The following is a 22,163-nucleotide window of genomic DNA, read 5'->3' on the forward strand; positions in this document are numbered from 1 at the left end:
TGACCAAGCTGTGACAGTAGTTACTACAGATAGGACCATTTCATGTGGGAAACCGTGAAACTATCAGACAACCAGAGACTAACACTGTTGTCTCCCAAAACCATTATCGATGTCCTGGGAGAGAAAAGAAATAACTGCAATCATTATGGTGCTGAAAGAAAGCAAAATTCACTTTCATACTCTTCCCATTCAACAGATCAATCTTGCCCATACGCAAGGCCTTGTGGCATAGAGTCTCACCATCAATCATAGGCAGTTCAACAGGGCAGTGCCACCCTGGCACTGGTAGTACCTGATATTGTGACTGCTCACCATTAATTATAGGCAGCTCAACAGGGCAGTGCCACCCTGGGTCTGGTAGTACCTGACATTGTGAATGTCACAAAGGCTATTTAGTCCAATTGAGGGAATCTATTAGGCAGCAACTGACATCACAAATGCCCTATGCAGTGTCCCTCCCTATCCAGAAGATCATAGTTGGCTTTTTTGTGTAAGGGGTTGTAAGTCATCTTCAATGTCCTTCCCAAGGCTATCAAAATTCACTGCTGACTGTTATCAATGGATAGGTTCTTGGCCTGTAAAAAGTCCCTTTTTTGGAGGGAGCACTAACCTTCCATTTAATGGATGGCAATCTCTGGGAAAGCCCAGACAAGGCACTATGCAACAAAAGCTGGATACTTTGATAAAACCCTGGGGTATATACACATGAACAACATGGCTGAACTTAATACAGATAAGGTACCAGGGTTTAGTACACATCAAAATTCCTGAGAAAGTTCATAGAATATGCACCTCTCATCTCATTCCAGAAGAGATCATCAAGATTTTAACACTCTCAGCCCTCAATATAAAACAGGTGTCCCAGCTATTAGTGGAATTTTAGCTATTGGTGCTCTCACATTCCCCACGTGGTTATGTTGATTACAGCCATCTAACAGGCTAACAAGAAAGAATGTGGTTTTTGAGTGAGTCCCAACAACAGAAAGCCCTGAAGGTTCTCCAATAGCCACCAGGGTCACCCTCCTGATAGGCCCCACTGATCCACCTTTGCCATCTGGGTTACACATCACAGCAACCCCTCAGTTTGTCAATTAGAACTTATGGCAGAAAAACATCACCACAGGTCAAAACACTCATTAAGTATTTTGAACCTGTTGACTGAAAGGAACACACCTTTTAAGGTGCAACTATGAGTCTATTATTGGGTCTTGGTGGATACTGAACATTAGACCCATGTAGTAGTCTAACAAAAAGAAATCCCAACGAAAAGGTAGCAATGTTTAAACTTCTTCCCTGGTTACCTTTGGTTATTCATACTACAGCTCAAGAGGTAAAGTTTCTAAAAAAGTATGCTCAAGTTCATACTCATGAGCCAAAGAAAAACTATCTTCTGATAAGTTTAGCTCAAAATAATTAGAAGTAATATATAATTATTATACTTACTCTTGAGCCTTTCCCCTCTGGATGTTTTTTGCTTTTTTATTCGCATTTGGATTTTGGACACTGAATCTTGACTCTTGAGCATGAGATTTTCATCTGGTTCTTCATTGTGAGCTACATAAAGAGATGCACATAGTCCACTAAATACAAAAACAGAATGCTTTAGCTTGTGAATGCTTCTATAAACACAATATACCAGAAATGGGTTGGCTTTTAAAAGGGAATTTATTAAATTACAAGTTTACAGTCTAAGGCCACAAAATGCCCAAACTAAGGCATCCAGAGATAGAGAACTTGATTCAAGAAAGGGCTGATGTGTTCAGGGTTTCTCTGTCAGCTAGGAAGGCATATGGCAGAGTTGGCTAGCTTTTTATCCTGGCTTCTCATTTCAAATGACTTCCCCTGGGGCATTTTCTTTCCGCATTTACAAATGTCTTCATCTGTGTCAGCTCTGAGCTCTTTCCAAAAATGGTTCCCTCTTAAAGGACCCACTCTGAATGGGTGAAGACATCTCTATGGAACCTACCTAATCAAAAGGTCCCATCCACAACTGGGTAGGTCACATCTCCATGGAAACAACTTACTCAAAAAGATCCCACCCAAAAATATTGAATCAGGATTAAAGGACATGGCCTTTCTAGGGTACACAACACTTTTAAATTAGCACACAGATCTTTTGTGAAATTAGTAGATTTCAAATTTATGGAAAGTGTCCAACAGGATTTCCTTTCATCTTTATGAAGTTATAAAGAACTTACCATCATGCCATATCTGATATGATTATTGGGAGAAAAGTATTAGCAGGTGTGTATTGAAGCTGTCTATTCCATGAATCTTGTTAGGTATGAAATAGAGTATATATTGGTCTCTAGTTTTCTCAGATTATTTATACATTATGATCATACACATTTCTAAATCAAACAATGAAAATACACATATATAAGGTCTCTCATTGCAATGTTATTCGTCATTTGGAAAATATTCTAAATCACCTAAATGTTCAAGCATCTGAGATTGGGTGAATAAATTAAGGAATGTACTATAAATTATGGTATAGTATCATCAATAGTGTACATGCTGTGGAAACAGCTGTAAATGAAGTGCCAAAATAAATGAAAGTGATCTCTAAGCAGACAGTGAGGTATTTACAAAGATAATGTTCAGTGGAAAAAATGGGTAGAGAGTATCAATTAGTCTACCTTTTCTGTGTGAAAAAAAGGAGAAAGGATAAAATAGAGAGCAAGAAAGAGAAATATTTATTTTTGCAAAGAGAAACACAGGAAAGAAAAAAAGCAGAAAACAGTATGGCTGGATCACTACAATTGAGGTGGGAATAAAAGGGAAGATATGCAAGAAGGAACAATACTTCTTTGTGTACACTTTTTGGCATCCTTTACTTTGGGAAATAAAATAATTCCATATATTACTGTTCTAGTTTGCTAGCTGCTGGAATGCAACACACCAGAGACAGATTGGCTTTTAATAAAAGGGGATTTATTTAGTTAATGCATAGTTCTTCAGAGGAAAGGCAGCTAACTTTCAACTGAGGTTCTTTCTTACGCGGGAAGGCACAAGGCGATCTCTGCTGGCCTTCTCTCCAGGCTCTAGATTCCAACATCTTTCCCTAGGGTGATTCTTTATTGCACCTCCAAAGGCCTAGCTTGAGCTGCGAGTGCCGAGATGAGGTATGCTGAGCTGCTTTGGCTGTGCTATGTTGAGCTCTCTCATTTAAGCACCAGCCAATTAAATCAAACATCATTCATTATAGCAGGCACACCTCTTAGCCAACTGCAGATGTAATGAGCAAAGATGAGGTTCACTTACCATTGGCTCATGTCCACAGCAACAGAACTAGGCACGTTCACCTGGCCAAGTTGACACCTGAACCTAACTACCACAATTACATAAATCAGATTAAATCAAAAGGGGTAAATTAAACCTGAAGGTATACTAAAGAATTAACCTCCTGAAAGGAAGACAAATGCATTAATCCCAGTAACTCATGAATAGAGTAATTGGCATACACCTCAATCTTAGGCAATTTGTGAGGTCTGGGTGTGTACCATTAACAAACCTTCAAATCTTTTTAGTAGGTCTGTTTTGTATTTTTTAAGCAATTCAAAATGATTTCAGAAGTGTTATAGGATTCAGTAAATGTGTTGACATTTTTGAGGAACAGGATTCACACTGTGGAAGAAATAACATATATAGGAAATAGAGGAAGGTGGCAATGAGCACTGAGGGGTGGGACTGGAATTGAAGTTGTGAACAACTCATGCTTTCTAAACTAATTCAATGTATGTGTATATATATGAATATTTGCACATGTATATTCATAGATATATATACGTTCATGAATATATGTATATGTGTATGTACATGTGTTTACAGTGAGAGGTCTCTTTTAAAGCAAAATACTACATGTCATCTTTCAGGCTCAACCACAGGCAACTACAAAGGCCTTAATTAGCAGTCACATTGGGGAAAAACTGCCTGCCCCCTATCAGACTTGGTACACAGCCAGTGCGTTGCAGACTCTGGAAGGAATTCCAGTGAAGGACTTAGCCACACAGATACACAAACAGCTTTACTACACCAGGGACCACTCTTTAGAGGACTCCCTAGGTGGGTTGGAGAGACCTCATCTGAGGCATTGTTCAGGCACCTCTGCTGAGGTTGCCATACAGGAGCTTCTTGTATACAATTGCTATGGGTTGAACTGTATATTCAAAAAATGTATGTTGAAATCCTAACACAGGTAACTGTGAATGTGACCTAACTTGGAAATAGAGTCTTTGTAATTAGTCAAGTTAAGAAAAGCTCTTAATTAGAATGCGCTATGACTAATATAACTGGTATCCTTATGAGAATAAGAGAGACACAGGTGAAGAAGGTCACATGAAAACTGAGGCAGAAATTGGAATGAAGCTTCTGTTAAGAGTAGGATGGCAGGCATACACCCTAAACTAGAAGAAGCAAGAAAACAATCTCTCCTTCCAGTTTATGAGTATGATGGACCTGCAAGAAAACTGAATTTTGGACTTCTGGACTCCAGAACTGTGAGACAATTAATCTGTTGTTTTAAGCCACCTACCTTGTGTTACTTTATTATAGCAGCACTTGGAAACTAGGATAACACTTTTCTCTACCATGACTCAGTATTCAGCACTTTTCCACAACTAGCCTTCCCCCTCTTTTTTCAACTCGGATTCTCAAGTCCCAAAACAGAGGAAGCCTTTTGTTTGAGGGTTCCTCCAGGAATGAGGTGGTCTCCCCACCAATCTTCATTGATAATCTAAACCTTGTCTGGTGTCATTCTGTGGGGAATTACAGAATGTTGGGAAGACAGCAACTTCACCAGTCTAGCCTTTTGCTTATATTATGATAGTAAGCACATATGAGGGCTTAATTTTTACTTCCAATTTGACTTGTCTTAACCAAACACCTGGACACCTGATAATTCTCTCTCTCTCTCTCTCTCTCTCTGACAAATTATCATGTAGTGAATACTATGATAGATTAAGCACAATGCCTTTCTGAGAAAGCCAAACCCTGAAGATCCCATGAGGCACATTTGGGAGGGACTAGAGGAATCCAAAGGCAGTCTTAGCAGTGTTAATAAATCATTTGCAAGAGTCAGAGGGTTTCACAGAACACCCATGTCATTGGATTGATAAAGTGATAGCACTTGCCAAAGGGCACTGATGGAGAGTGACAGTGGATTGTTTATATGAACTTTGTGGATCTAGGAATTAGTACCAAACACTATGGCTAAGATTAAGCCACATTTCAAATTAGAGAACTAACAGAGGTGCTCTAAGGAACTAGAAGCAATTTCTGGCTACTGTTGATAGTCCTCCAGGACTGGGACCAAAGGCACAGGGGAAATTTTGCACACGATGACTATTATTAGCTCTGAGCATTTCCTTATCATTGATTTTGACAAATAGCCTGTTATAAGAGTTATTGAGACGCCTACCTTTAATGTAAAAGAATTAGAGCCCTTTAGGATAACTTTGCCCAGTTACCCAGAGAGACATTAGACAGTGTTAGTTGGCCTGCACAATGAAAGACATAATCATTGACCTAGTGACGGGAAGTCACACTTACTGGGGTGCATCCCTACAAAATCCCTCCATGAGACAGCCTGTTTTAGTTTGCTAATGCTGCTGGAAAGCAATATACCAGAAATGGAATGGCTTTTATAAGGGGGATTTATGAAGTTACAAGTTTACAGTTCTAAGGCCTTAAAAATGTCCAAACTAAGACATCCTAAGAAAGATAACCTTGACTCAAAGTAAAGCTGAATGGCATCCAGGATTTCTCTGTCAGCTGGGAAAGCACATGGCTGGCATCTGAAGTCCTTGCTCCTGGTTCATTGCTTTATGCTTCTGATTCCACTGGCTTCCTCTCTAAGCATCTGTTGGCCTTCACTTAGCTGCTCTGGGGCAAAACTCTGGGTTTTATCTCTTAGCTTAGCATCTTCTGGGGCCAGAGATTTCTTCTCTCCAAGCTTCTGGGTTCCAATGGCTCTCTCAGCTTCTTCTTCATCTCCAGCTGTCTGTATCTATGTCAGCTCTAATCTGTCTCTCTCTACATGAGCTTTTTTCAGAACTCCAGAAATTAATCAAGACCTACCTTGAGTGAGCAGAGTCACATATGTATCTAATCAAAAGGTCACACCCTAAATTGGGTGTGTCGCATCTCCATGGATCCAATCAAAGATTCCAGCAGACAATACTGGATCAGGATTAGAGGAACATGGCTTTACTGGGGAACATAACTTCAAACCAGCACACAGCCTGACAAGGCAACTATGCCAAAGGAGGAGGATGGAAAGAGGTGGATGAAAAGAAGAGAACACCTGAAACATATCTTTCTTCAGCCTGGCACTACTTGATTTCTAACAGATTTGACTTATACATGATGAGTTTCCTACCCATTAAAAACATCTTGGGCCACCCTTGCTTGGAGTAGCTTTATGGGGTCTGTGAGCCACCCCTGTGGTCTCTTGGGTCTACAAAGAAAGGGTGAGAACAGTACATAATGAAAGATGTTAATCATCTCAGATTTCTAGGTTCCTTAGCATCCCTCCAGCTTATTACCAAACTCAATTAAATGACCTCATAAGATCAGGATGATCTACTGACAAATTCCAAGCACACACACACAAAAAAAGCCAAGATAGTATGATCACTACTTGAGAGTCATAAAAATAGTATTTGCATGTACACCTTTGGACTGAGCAGTGGTCTACCCAAAGTATCTCTAGGTCTGGTTACTCAATACAGGGTCCCAAAGGAAGAGGATGATGAGCTCCCCAACAAAAAAATTCAAGGCCAGTTTCCAGATCCTTGGGGCATGACAGGTGACCGAACGGGTTTGCATGATGATGGCCTCTACAATTAATACAACTGTTGTTACCACCACTCATCCCATGGCAATTGGACATGAATGAGAGAACACCACCAACAATTAGCCCAATGTCACAGCTTTTAAAACTAAACAAGACTAATGGTTAGTGTTCTAGTTTACTAGTTGCCAGAATGCAACACACCAGAGATGGATTGGCTTTTAATAAAAGGGGATTTATTTAGTTAAAAGTGTATAGTTCTTCAGAGGAAAGGCACCTAACTTTCAACTGAGGTTCTTTCTTACAGGAAGGCACACGGTGATCTCTGCTGACCTTCTTTCCAGGCCTCTGGGTTCCAACAACCTTCCCTGGGGTGATTCCCTTCTGCATCTCCAAAGGCCTGTGCTGAACTGTGAGTGCTGAGATGAGGTATGCTGAGCTGCTTGGGCTGTGCTATGTTGAGCTCTCTCATTTAAGCACCAGCCAATTAAATCAAACATCATTCATTGCAGCAAGCACTCCTCCTAGCCAACTGCAGATGTAATCAGCAACAGATGAGATTCACATGCCATTGGCTGATGTCCACAGCAATAGAACTAGGCAACTTGTCACTTGGTAAAGTTGACACCTGAATTTAACTACCACAGTTAGGCTGAGGGCCCTCTATAACAAGGGGGTACAAGAGGTCATATGCCTTGGGCACAGTTCAGTGTGAGGTGGGGAAGAATTGCATACCTTGACCTTCACAGGTGACTGTGATCTCCGCAAACCCTAACACCAGCATGAGGAGGAAATGGTCTCTGGTTTGGGGTCTGAGGCCAATATTCTTTCCAAGGTGTGACTGTGAGTATGTCCCATGATACTATGAAAACATATCCATTATTATGACCGCCTCTATAACGTATATTATTAGTACTGATGTGTCATCTATTTGAACTCCAGCTCATCTTCATGAACAAGCTGGGACAGAATTACTGCAGTTAGGTTCTTTATGTGGAAGACCATGAACCTATCAGACAACCAAAGCCTAGCACAGTTGTCTCTAAAACCATTAACAACATGCTGAGAGAGGAAAGAAATAACTTTATTCATGGCTGACCTGAAGGAACCTAAAGTTCACCTTGAGACTCTTTTCCCTTCAATAGACCCATTTTGCCTATGTACAAGGTCTAGCGTGCCTACAGATCAACCATTTTTACAGGTTTTATAAAAAGAAATGCCAATTAAAAGGTAGCAATGCTTTAACTATTATTCTCTGGTTACCTCTGGGTATTCACACTATAGTTCAGAGTATAAAATGGCTGTAAAATATACGCTCAAGTACACATTCTGGAACCAAAGAAAAATAACTTCTGATGAGTTTATTAGGGTGGGCCACAGTGGCTCAGCAGGCAGAGTTCCCGCCTACCATGCCAGGTGATTCCTGGTGCCTGCCCAGGCAAAAACAAACAAACAATTAATTTAAAGAAATATATAATTATTATACTTACTTTTGAGTCTTTCTGCTCTGGATGTTTTTGTTTTTTTTGTTTGCATTTGGATTTTGGACACTGAATCTTGGTTCTCAAGCATGAGATTTTCATCTGCTTCTTCATCATGAGCTACATAAACAGATGCACTTAGTCCACTAAATACAAAAACAGATCTTTTGCGAAATCTCTAGATTTCAAATTTGTGGCAAGTGTTCAACAGAATTTTCTTTCATTTTTATGAAGTTATAAAGAAGTTACCATCATGATAACATCAGATATTGGGAGAAGAGTTTTAGTGGATGTGTATTAAAGCTGTCTCTATTTCATAAAGATTGCTAGGCATGAAATATAGTTTATATTGGTCTCTAGTTTTCTCAACTTTTTTATACTTTATGATAATATACATTTCTAAACCAAACAATGAAAATGCTTTTATGTACATGGTTTCTCATTACAGCATTATTTGTCTTTGCAAAATATTCAAAATTACCTAAATGTTTAAGCATTTGAAATTGTGTGAATAAACTAAGGAATACATTTAAAATTATGGTATAGTATCATCTATGGTATGTATGTTGTATATGCAACTGTAAAAAGAATGAAAAAGATCTCTAAACAGACATGTAGGCATTTACAAGGATAATGTTCAATGAAAGAAAATGGGAAAAATAAGTCGAGGTTATCAAGTATACTACCTTTTGTATTTAAAAGTAGGAGAAAGGATAAAAAATAGAGAGCAAGAAATAGAGAAATACTTAATTTTACAAAATGTAAATCAGTAAAAAGAAACCAGCAAACAAAGAATCTGGTTACCTACAACAGAGGTGAGAATGCAAAGGGAAGGTGTACAGGAAGGAACAATTCTTTATGTATACCTTTGGCTTTTTTTTTTTTTTTTTTTTACTTTTTGAAATAGAATAATGTTTCACATATTCCAAACATCGGTTTTAATTAAAAGGGAAACTAAAACTGAAGGTATACTAAAGAACTTCCCTCCTAAAAGAAACTAAGATGTAAGTAACTTATGATAAAAATAATTGAGATATACCCTCAATATTAATGGAGTGGGGGTGGGGGGCAGTGGAAAAATGCAAACAAACCATAAAGTCTTTTTAGTAGATTTGTTTTGTAACATTATGAGCTAAGCAATTCTGAAACAAATCAGACAGGATTGAGCTAATAAGTAAATGGATCAGGAGTCCCACTGCGGAAGAAAGGAAATACACAAATTAAGTAGAGGAAGGTTGTAACAAGCCTTGATGGGATGGACTGTGAGAACTCATGATTTCTAAACTATGTCTATGCCCTTGTACATACAATATATACAATATATTCTGTGTGTATATGTATGAATAGGTATGTATGTATGAATAAGTGTGCACATATTTATGCATACGTCTGTATGTATTATGTGTATGTCTACGTGTACATATATGTGCATGCATTTATGCATGTGTTCACATGTGTATATACTGAGAAGTCTGGCTTCAGGGCAAAATCCCCTGTGTGATCTTTCAGGCCCAACATGGGAATTGCAAAGGCTTTGCTTGGCAAACTCACGAGGGAACCTGCCCTCCCTACACCAGACTTGGTGCACCCCATTGCACAGCAGTCTCTGAGTGGAGGGAAGACTTACCCAATCACTCTCTCAGGCCCCACAACAGTTTTCTTATGAAAGGGAGCATTCCCAACCCAGGTACCTCCATTCTTAGGTTGCCTTATGGGAGGAAAGGGTCTCAGCTGAGAGTGTTCTAGAGTCTCTGCAAGGAACTTCTCAGGTGACCTGAAAATACCTTTCTCCATATTGACTTCATATTCATTATTTTCCCCCTTCTAGTCGTCCTCTCTCTCCCTCCACCAGGTCCCTGGGTCCCTAAAGAGGCAGAAGTCTTTCATTCATGTTTCCCTCGGTCCTTTGACCCTTGCCCTGTGCCCTTTCTTGGGGAAAAAATGGGAATTTTTGAAACTGGTGACCTTTTTCATTTAGCCTCTTACATACCCTATCACAGTTAATGAGTGAAGATTGTTATTTTCAATTTGGTTCATTGTCTTAATTGACCAACTTGACCCTAGGAAGGCTCTCTCTCTTTCTCTCTCTCTCTGACAAGATGGTCAATCAAGCACAATGCCTTTCTGGAAGAGCAAAAAGCATGAAGATACCCCAGGGCATTTGGAGAAGTGCTCATGCTAATGGAGCACTCTGTGGGGGCTCTAACACTTTGACAGCCATGCCAATGGGTTCAGAAATACTTCTCATATAACCCCTATTTGGTAGCTGAGCTTGCCCAGGGGTCAAATTAGAGTTCAATCAGAGAGATTCTTTAAAAAGCTAGAGAAGCAATTTGTCCCTACTGCTTATCATTCTCTAGTTAGGGAGCCAAAAGTTGTCAGAAAACCTGAAAGTTAAGTTGCATCCAATATCTATGTGTAGCTCTATGCTGTTCCCTGGGACATAGCACAGGCTGGAATGCAGCAAGCTTTTGAGACCTGTGCCTTTAATGAAAAAAAAAATGTAGAGCCCTTTGAGATGGCTTTACCAAGTAATCTGAAGAGAACTGAGAGAAAGAATAAATGACCCCATAATGAATTGTGACACCTGTTGGGAGCATGCCACAGACTCCCACCTGAAAGTGTCCTGACAGGGGCCACTCAGCCTGAGGAGAGAGGAAGATAGGAGGATGACAGGAACAAGAACACCCCAAACTCTCCTTCCTCAGTTGGGTACTGTTTGGGTGCCAACAGACTTGGTTCACCCATAATGTGTTGTCCACCACTTAAAAACGTGTTTGGACCATGCTTGCAGAGGCCACAGCAGCCCTGTGAGTCATGCTAATGGCTCATGCTGGAGAGTCTACAAAGAGGGAGTAAGAAGAGGTGATAAGATTATTAACTAGACTCAGAATTCTAGGTTCATTCCTATGGGTCCCCACTGGGAATCAAGCATAATTAAACTTCTTCATAAGATTTGGTCAATCAGTCTATAATACAACCTAGATTTTAATGAACAAATTCCTGGGCATGGAAAAAGCAACTGCTGCCAAGACAGCAATTATGGACTACAATAGAGAGTGACATAAAAACCTGAACCTGGACAATCTGGCCAAGGACCTGTCCAAGGAGATTTCTGAGTCTGATAATTCAATAAAGGGGTCTCAATGGAGGAGGTGAATGGGCCCCCCAAAAAGGAACTCATGGCCAGGGAACAGAAAATGTGGGGCCTGACAAGTGGCCTGCAAGGTTCTAAACACTGACGGTCCCCATAGTTAAAATATGTACACCTCTTTCCACCTCTCCAACTAAATCAGGAGGTGAAATGGAGAGACTTGCCAACTTTAAGCCAGACATCTTGCCTTTTAAATATAAACAAAACTGAAGGTTTGGCCAAGATCCCTCTGTTCCAGAATTAAATGGAGAGGTAGCAAAGACACCAGGACACAAATGACTGTGATCCCCTCAACTCCTGGCACTAGGATGAGAGGGAAACAGATAATGCTCACTTGTTTTGGGCCCAAGGCCACCACTATGGCAACCCTTACCCAAGATCAACTTTGGTTGAGCAAATGAGGGCCCTTACAAACCTACATTGTTATGGCTCCAACTAGTGAATTATAATTGGTGAATAAGCATTATCTGTATGTATATCTGCTCACTTTTGTCCCCAAGTCTGGACAGGAAAGCCATTTTAGTGGGGCATATGGAAAAGGTGAAATGATCTGACAGCTAACACCTGGCACCAATGTCTCCCCAAAATAATATTGACAGCTTATGGAAAAAAATAAATAAATAACTACCCTCATGTCTAAGCTTAAGGAATCCAAACTGCTCCCTGAGGTTGTTTCTCCATTCAATTGGCCTGTCTAGCCTATCTGCAAGGCCTCAAGTGTCAGGAGATGCACCATCATTTATGAGGGACCCACTCAAAGTGCCTCCCTTGGCACCAGCAGTTTATGATATTGTGACTGTTATAGAGGCTATTTCCCAGTTGAGAGAACTTGGTATGCATCCCTTCCTTCCCAAATGATCAGGATCAGTTTGCCTTTATGTGGAAAGGGTTACAACATATCTTAACTGTCCTGCCACAAGGCTATCTAAATTTCCTCAGTATCTGCCACAGTTGAATAGCTGTGACCTGGAGAAAATCCAGTTGCTAGAGGGAGCACTAACTTTCTACCATATTGGTGACATCCTTCTGGAAGACCTTCTGGAAGGTGGTGTTAACAACACCACCCAACAAAAGCCAGATGTCCTGTTGACCCACATGTGACAACACACCTGGGCCATCAATACAGACAAGGCTCAAAAACCTAGGATCCAAGTGAAATTGCTAGGCACAGTCTGAGAAGGTTCCCAACATCTCTTTCCAGAAGAGATCACTGCCAAGCTTTTGGTTCTCTCTGTCTTAACAAATAAAAAGGAGGGCCAGCAACTGGTAGAACCATTCTCCCACTGGCAAGCTCACATTCCTCAGTTAGGGATCTTGATGACATCCATCTGTCAGGTTACCAGAAAAGACACTGATTTTGAGTGGGGCCCTGAAAAACAAAATGCTGTGGAAGTCCTCCAATGGGCTGGCCGCCAAGCTCACCCTTCCCATGGGTTTCACTGAACCACATTTTCCATCTGAGTTACAGGTCTTAGCAACCTCTCGCCTATGGTGAAAGGACAGCATCACAGCTAAGAGGCATCCATTGAGCTTTTGGATTCATAAACTACCAGCATAATTCTTTAACACACATTTATCAGCATGTCACAGAGTACTGGTGGATAATGAGTACATGATCCATGCAATTAAATATTTTAACAAACAAAAATCCCAACTAAAATGAATAATTGCTTTTCCTTTGTTCTCTAATTGTCTTAGGTTATTCACACTATAGTTCAAAGTGTAACATTTCTAAAAGAAATACATGCTTAAGTACATTTTCATGAATCAAGGAAAAGGATCTAAAGAATTTACTTTAACATAATTATAAGGTATGCACAATTATTTTACTTACTCTTGAGTCTTTTCCCAGTGGTTGTTCTTTGTTTTTTTAATTGTTTTTGAGTTCCTGACACTGAATCTTGATCCTTAAACATAAGGTTTCCACTTATTACTTCATCAGAGGCTAAATAAAGATATGCATTTAGTCCACTAAATAGAAAAATATATCTATTGAGAAATCTCTAGATTTAAAGTTAAAACAAGTGTATAATGTCTATGAATGTGTGTATACATGTATATGTGCATATGTAATAGGCACGTAGGTATATGTGTGCATGGATAAGCTATATGCATATACGAGTTTGCATATATCTATATCTATATGCGTATATATACGTATACACACATTTATGTATATATGTGTATATGGAGGAGTACAGCTCTAGGACAAATTTCTACAGGTGATCTTTCAGGCTGGAAAAAAGGCAGTTACAAAGCCTTTACCTGTGAGACCTCATGGGGGAATGCTGCCCCTCCACACACCAAACTTGGTACATAGAGCATTGTAGTCTCTCGAGGGACTCAAGAATATAGTAGTCCAGGTGCATTCTTAGCCCATGCACCTCCAATTGCTAACCTCGCTATGGGATGTGGAACTACAGCTGGGACACTGTTCAGGTGCCTCTGCCAGGACCCCTTCTCAGAGAGCTGTAAAGTGTTCTCTCCACTCTCACTCCATCTTCAGTATTTTACCAATTCTAGCCCTTCTCCCTCCACCTGAAGGGAACTTTTCAGTTCAGGAGTACTTATTGAGCTTCGGATCCCATAAGATCTTAGAGTTGACTGAAAGGTACATGATACACACCCTTAAGATACAATTATCGGTTTTTAATTAGGCCTTGGTGGACATATTTCTTGTCCAGAGAATAATCTCATGAACAGAAAATCCAGCTAAAAGGTATCAATGCTTTAGTTTTTATTCTCTGGTTATCTTTGGGTATTCATATTATAGGTCAAAGTATAAAATTTTTATAAATATATGCTCATGTACATATTCATGAACCAAAGGAAAAAAGACCATCTGATTAATCTAATTTAAAATAAAGATATCTGGGGCAGGCCACAGTGGCTCAGTGGCAGAATTCTCACTTGCCATGTGGTGAACCTGCGGAGACCAGGTTCGATTCCAGGTGCCTGCCCATATAAAATTAATTAATTAATTAAATAAAGATATCTGTAACCTTATATTTACTATTGAGTCTTTTTTCAACATTGTAAATTCTTTGTTTCTTTTCTTGCACTTGGGTGCATAATGGTGAAGCTTGATTCTTAAGCATAAGATTTTCAGCTGATACTTCATCAAGAGTTACAAAAGAAATGCATTTAGATAACTATAAAAAACAGATCTGTTGTGAAACACCTACATTTAAAATTTATAACAAATATACTGCAGCATTTGATCTCATTTTTATATCATTTTATTTAATTACCATAATACTAGATATGACATGACAAGCTTTAAAACAACTTTAATGGATATATGTTGAAGAGCTCTCATTATTTAATAACTATTCTTAGGCATTCAATATATTTTACATTATATTTGTCTCTAGTTTCTTTGGTAATTTAGGTTATTACATATCCCCAGTCCAAACATACAAAATGTTATTCCTTAAAGCATTATTTATAACAGCAAAGTATTCAAAACCACCTAAATATTTGAGCATGGGAGTTTGGTTTAATAAACTAAGGTATATATTATTAACTATGGTATAGTACCAACTGCGTCTTATAATGTGGTACAAATAGCTGCACATACATCTGTGAAAGGTATGAAATATGTCCCTCAAACTAAAATGGAAGGATTTCCAAGGGATATTGTTAAGTGAGAAGATAAAACTGAAAAAAGTAAATATCTAGTATGCTACATTTTCAGTAAGGGGGAACAAGAAAAAAATGGAAAAAGAAACAGATATTAACCTTTACAAAATGAAATAGAGAAAAAGCACGAAATAGAGGAAAGGTAAACCAGAAAACAATGTAATTGGTTACTTAAGGGGAAACAGGGAGGCCTAGGGGAAACAAGAGGGAAGGGATACAGGAAAGAATGATAGTTCTCTAAGTATATAGCTTTCAGTATTTATTTTTACATTTAGAAGTAGTTTAATTATCTACACATTCAAAATATAAGATTTGATCAACAAAGATAAGAGTGGGTATGCTGGTTTGAAACAAATATGTACCCCAGAAAAGCCAAGTTTTAATTCTGATCCAGTATTGTGGGGGCAGCCATTTCTTTTAATCTTGACTCAATATTGTAGGGCAGAATATTTTGATCAGATTACCTCCATGGAAATGTGGCACACCCAATTGTGGTAAGTCCTTTTGATTAGATGGAGATATGACTCCACCCATTCATAGTGGGTCTTGGTTAGTTTACTGGAGTCCTTTAAAGTAGGAAACATTTTGGAAAGAGTTCAGAGCTGATGCAGATGCTTGGAGAGCAGAAGTGATAGAGCCAACATGAGACCCAGACGTTTAGAGATGCAGGGCACCACAGACATCGCCATGTGCCTTCTCATGAGATGCTAGGCAAGCCAGAAACCAGAGCTGTATTCCAAAGTAGCTAAGTGAAGGCCCACAGATGCTTAGGGAAGAAATCAGTGGCATCAGAAGCTGGAAGCAATGGAATTGGGAACAAGAATCAGCAGATACCAGTCACATGCCTTCCCAGATCCTCCGTCTTTGAGCCAAGGTATTCTCCAGATACCTTAGAACGATTTATGGCCTTAGAACTGTAAACTTGCAACATAATAAATTCCCTTTATAAAGGCTGTTCCATTTTTGGCATATTGCATTCTTAGTTCTGTCTGCTGAAAAGAGTTTAGAATCAAAGACACCCCAATACTAATGGATACAATTAACTTTCAGATTTTGGTTTCTAATAACATTTCCCATTAAAAGCAGCAAGGCTTCTAAGAAAAATTGGCTGATTTCAGGTAAGGGACAGGAAATGTACAAGATTAGCCTTGAACATTTTGTCAAACCAGCTATTAAGGAATCTATTTATTGATCTGGGTGAAACTTACAAGAGTGCCTACTAAATACTTCATTGTTTCACATTGATTTTTGTATGGTTTTCAGTATCTGCTTTCTTTAAGCTTTATGAAGCTTAATTTTAAAAAGGAGATGGCATTGCATTTATTTCAATATGGAATTTGAGATACCACTTTTCTAGGGCCACTTGTTTAAGTTCTCAAGTTGTGCTACCTGCCTTACTCCTGAAAATAATCCTATGAAGTACATAATATCATTTTCTCATTGAATATGAGGAAACTGAGGTACAGAGAAGGTAATTAATTTAACCAATGTCATATGATTAGTAATAGGGTGAGTTTGAATTCATACCCAGGCACTTTAGCCAAAGCCTGAGCTCTTAATTACTACTTGATACTTCCTCCAATGAATAAAAGAAATATAACAGGAATATAATGATATATAACAGATGATATTTTAAAATTATAATATAATATATATCTTTGTAGAACAAATAAATGATTAAAAACTCTAAATAAAGTAGATGGGACATGTATATATAAATTATCAAATTCAACTCAACAAAATGTAGAAAACTTGAAGACTAATATCCTTAGGGGGAAACATTGAAACTCTACCATTAAAAATATAATAAGGTCAACTAATTTTAGGGAAATTTATATGAAACCATAAAGAATTAGAGAATTTCTGTGTTATCTTAAAAAGTTGAGAAAAAGATGCATTTTCTTTATTTCATTTTACAAAGCTAACAAGATCCTGATAACAAAACTAAAAAATAGAAGAGAAAAAGAATAAAGTCCAGTTTCATTTATTATTTGTATTAATTGGAACAGAGTAGATTATGCAGACACTAAAAAAAAAAAGCCACAAAATCTCTCGAAGATTTGTTTTCTGCCCTCATTACATGTTCATTTAGAGATCCAGGTTCATTTAGCGATGCAGATTCCTCACTCTGGAACCAGGGATGACAGAAACTCTACTATTCAGAACATTCCTGGTCATAGCAGCAGAGGAAAAGAAAGAATGAGGAAAAGAATATATTGGCTCTCAACATTTCCACACCTAACTATTCACATTTCATTAGCCTAAGCAAAACACATGGCTCTTCCCCTGAACCCCTGGCACTACCCTCTGTGGACACCTTCTCTCTCCTGAGACCTTTCCTTTAGCCCCAAATCATGTGCTTTGGGATGAGTGTAAATAAAATTGGGCTTTGGCCTGAGAAAAAAGATAAAAATACAAATACAATATAAAAAAAAAAAAACATGGCTACGTCTACTCTAAGGAGGCAGAAAAGTTCAACTCTGTATCTCAAGGAGAAAAGACATAAATATTTGAAGAATGGCAACAATAACTACTACATAAATATAAATGTAAAAATATGAAATAAAATGTGGTAGTATATTAAACAAACACACCATGACCCAATAGGACTTAGTCCAGAAACTTAAGACCTTCACTGCATGAATTGATTAAAGAGAAAAAAAAGCATATAAAAATCGCAATTGATTCTTAAAGGGAATTTGACTATTAAAAATCTTAATGAGTAGGGAATAACAGGAAACTTGGAAACCTACAGAAAGTATTATGCTTAATATGAAACATTAGATGTATTCCACTAAAATCAGGAGCAAATAAATGGTGCGCTCATAACTGCAATTATTGAACATTATTCAGAGATCTTAATTCATGCAAAAAGACAATAAAAAGACATGAAGGACCAACAAAACCAAACAAACAAAATTCAACAAATGGTACTGCAAAGACGGAATACTCACATGGAAAAAGAATGAAATGCGACCCCGCCATACAACATACAAAAAAAAAAAAAAAATAGAAAGAAAGAAGGGAAAAAATGGAAAGGGACTATAATAATTCATGATTGATATGATTTTCCATCTAAAATTTTCAAAATCATTAGTTATAAGAATGGATAAAAGAGAGTCAACCAAAAAAAGGCAAATATTAAAATGTCAATAATTCTGCAGACATGCAATATACATGTATAAAATGTAATTAAAAAGTCTACCTTCCAATCACAATAGTTCTTTTAAAAAAACTAACAATTAGGAATAAACTAAGAGATTACAAGACCAAGAATGGAAGAAAAAACTCTACAACTGAAACAGCAAATTCAATAAAAGTAGTTAAAAGCCAATGGCTGGGCGGGCCATGGTGGTTCAGCAGGCAGAGTTCATGCCTGCCATGCCAGAGACCTGGGTTTGATTTCCGGTGCTTGCCCATGCAAAAAAAAAAAAAAAAAAAAAAAACAATGGTTTTTGATACAGTAAGATAATTTAAAAGTTCATTTAGGAGAATAAATGCATAATACTCAAAAAAAATTTGAAACTAGGCATAATGAGGATCAAACTATTCTATCAGACACCAAATTTGCCAAATTTGGAGTACATTACAGCCCTCCTAAAATATGACATTCCCAAGCCTCCTTTTACAGCCATTTACAGCTATATGACTAAATCTAATGCAGAAAATGAAATGTAAGTAGACGTGTTTATGGAAATTTGAAGAACTCTCCTCAAAGAGAAAGAACATTTCCTCTAAGTCATCTTCCTTCACCCTGTTAGGGAAGCTTGATAAGAAACGAGAAACAAAATAAATAAGACCTACCGCTGTTATGACTGTGAAACCACCAAGCACTTAACTGCCTAAGCTTATCATGAAATCTAAAAGGCATAAAGGAAAATTAAATAAGTAAATATTATTTATTTATTTATTTATTTGTATGCATATGGCGGGAGTCACAGTTCATTCTTTTTACATATGCATATCCTGTTATTGCAGCACCATTTGTTGAATTTTTGTTGTTTGTTTTTTTGTTTGTTTGTTTTGGGGAAGTGCATGGGCTGGGAATCAAACCCGGGTCTCCTGCATGGCAAACAAGAATTCTACCACTAAACTACCCTTGCATTCCCTAATATTTATTTTTAAAGGATACAACAAGGGAATTGAAATGGCATACTATAAAATATTTATTGAACACAAGACAAGGCAATAATCGAGGTATATAGGAACAAAAAAGGCATGAGATATACAGAAGATAGTAATAAAATGTGGGCATAAATACTATGTCATCAAAAATTACATTAAAAACCAAGGTCTAAATACCTTCACAGAAAGGAAGAGATTGTCAGGAGGGATAAAGAAAATGATCCAAGCTTAGGCTATCTACAAGATGCATACAAGATTCAGAACACATGACTGAAAGCAAAAAGATGGAAAAAGGTGTACTATGTTTTGATGGTTAAGTTCTGGTGTTAACTTGACAAAGTGATTATGCTCAGTTGTCTGCCCAGGCAAGTACTGGTCTGATTGTTGCTGCACAGATATTTCGTGGCTGGCTGATAAACACGAAGGCTGGTGTGCTAAAACATCAGTCAGTTGCTTGCATCTGTGGCTGATTACATCTGTGATCAACGAAGGCATGTCTTCTACAATGAGATAATCCAATCATTTGAAGGCTTTTAAGGAAGAAGAGAGATTTTTTTCACTGCTTTTCTCAGCCACAAGCCTCTCCTGTGGAGTTCATCCAGAACCTTCATCCAAGCCGCCAGCCTCACAGCCTGACCTACAGATTTTGGACTCCTCCACTCCCACAGTTGTGTGAGGCACTATTATAAATCTCATAGTTACAGATCTCTCCTGTTGGTTCTGTTTCTCTAGAGAACCCTGACTAACACATATACAAACAGTGTACAAAAGAGGCTGGAGTGGCTATACTACTGTCAAATAGACTAAGAAACAATTTGTTCCTAGAGACAAAGAAAGACATTCCATAATGACAAAATCCACCAGGAAGATAAAACAATTGTAAACATACATACACCTAAAAGCAGAGCCCTTAAAGACACATAGTAAAAACTAACAGAATTTCAGGGAGGAAAAACAATTCAACAATAACAGTCAGAGTCCTCAATCCCCACTTTAAATAATGGATAGAACAACCAAGCAGATATCAAGAAGGAATTGGAAGAGTTTAACAATATTATAAACTAACATTATACTTTAACAGACATCTATTAAACACTCTACCCAACAACTACAGAATACACTTCCTTCTCAAATGTAACATTCTCCAGGATAAACAATATGTTAGGCCATAAATCAAGCCTCAATAAATTTAATATGATTAAAATCATTCAAAATTGGTTCTAACTACCATGGAATAACATTAGAAATCAAGAAAGAAGGAAATTTGGGAAATTTACCAATAAGTGGAAACACATAACCCACTCCTAAATGACCAATAAGTCACAGAAGAACTCATAAGAGGATTAGAAAATACTTTGAGATGACTTAAAACAAAACACACCATACCTAAATGTATATGGGCTGCAGCTAAAGAAATGCTTAAAGGAAAAATAGAGAAAGGGATATTCCAAACAAAAAACTAACCTTCTACCTTAAGAAACTAGAAAAAGAAGAGCAAACAAAACCCAAAGCAAGCAGAATGAAGCAAATGATACAGACTAGAGTAGAAATAAATAGAGAATAGAAAAACAATAGAGAAAATTAACAATCCCAGAAATGCAAGTTCGGTTTAGTATCCAAAATTCAATTTATTGTCCATATCAGTAGATTAAAGGACAAAAAAATCATGATCATCTCAGACGCTAAAAAAGCAAAATCCAAACTTTTTCATGAAAAAAGCCTCAAAAACTTACCAATATAAGGGGAACTTCTCAACCAGATAGAAGCCATCTAGATAAAATACACACTAAAATCACACTTAGTGTTGAAAGACTGAATATTTTCCCCCATAAGATAAGGAACAAGACAAGGGTGTCAGCTCTCATCATTTCTGTTTAACATTTAATGGAGTACCTAGCTAAGGAAATTAGGCAAAAAGAAGAAATGAAATGTAATCAGACTGCAAAGGAAAAAATAAATTTGCAGATGACATGAGATTTTATAAAGAAAATATTAAGGAACCCAAAACAACCTATTATAACTAATAAATGAATTCATCAAGGTTGTGGGTTATAAGATCAATATACAAAAATCAACTGTGTTTCTATACACTAGGAATGAACAACTTGAAAACAAAATCAAGGGAAAAATCCATTAGCAATAGTATCAAAATGAATAAAGTATTTAGGAATGAATTTAACAGAATAAGTAGAAAACATGTACACTGAGAACTGTAAAACATAATTCAAAGTAATTAAACGAATCTAATTTAAATGGAAAGAATCCATGGTCACAGATTGTTAGACTTAGTATTCTTAAGATGACAATATTCCCTAAATTAATCTATAGATTCAATTCAATCCCTAGAAAATCTCAGGTAGCTTTTTGCAGAAATTGACATGGTTATATTAAAATTCATATGGAAATTCAAGGGACCAAGAATAGCCCAAACAGAAAAAATTGGAGAACTTCTATTCCCAATTTCAAAACTTAGTATGAAATAAATCAAGACATTATAGTACTGGCATTATGATAGGCATATATATCAATGGGATAAATTGAGAGTTCAGAAATAAATCCTTATATTAGTGGTCAATTGATTTTCTACAAGGGTGCCAAGAAAATCAATGGGGAAAGACCAAACTTTTCAACAAATGGTGCCAGACAAGTTAATATCCATAGACAAAAAGAATGAAGTTGGACACCTACATATATATATAAAACTCAAATACATCACAGACATAAATATAAGAGCTAAAACTATAAAACTCATAAAAAATGCAGGAGTGAATTTTTGTGAACTTGAATTAGACAATCGTTTCTTAGATATGATGCTAAAACCACAAGTGACAAAAGAAAATATAAATTGGACTTCACGAAAATTGAAAACTTTTGTGCTTCAAAGAATACTATCAAAAAAGTGAAAAGACAACCTACCGAATGGCAAAAAAATGTGTATTTGCAAATTCCTGGTAAGGGATTTATATCC

The 22,163-nt window shown here is 37.4% G+C and overlaps 1 protein-coding gene across 23 annotated transcripts in view; it reads right to left on the reverse strand.

Moving 5' to 3' along the window:
- Nucleotides 1–22,163, reverse strand: part of CCDC7 (coiled-coil domain containing 7) — a 394,574-nt gene that overhangs the window by 177,736 nt on the left and 194,675 nt on the right. For 21 of the 23 annotated variants that reach the window (XR_013172290.1, XR_013172291.1, XR_013172292.1 and 18 more), the window contains 3 exons: nt 13,263–13,373; nt 8,284–8,394; nt 1,444–1,554 (listed from right to left, as the gene is read on the reverse strand). Coding sequence is in view for 2 of the 23 variants with exons in the window: in XM_077152126.1 (XP_077008241.1) it covers nt 1,444–1,554; nt 8,284–8,394; nt 13,263–13,373 (333 nt within the window). In the remaining 21 variants the exon portion in view is untranslated. The remainder of the gene's footprint in view (nt 1–1,443; nt 1,555–8,283; nt 8,395–13,262; nt 13,374–22,163) is intronic. The other 2 variants (XR_013172281.1, XR_013172267.1) reach the window with 1 other exon arrangement.

This window comes from Tamandua tetradactyla, chromosome 1 (assembly GCF_023851605.1).
Source record: "Tamandua tetradactyla isolate mTamTet1 chromosome 1, mTamTet1.pri, whole genome shotgun sequence".
Taxonomy (NCBI): Eukaryota; Metazoa; Chordata; class Mammalia; order Pilosa; family Myrmecophagidae; genus Tamandua; species Tamandua tetradactyla.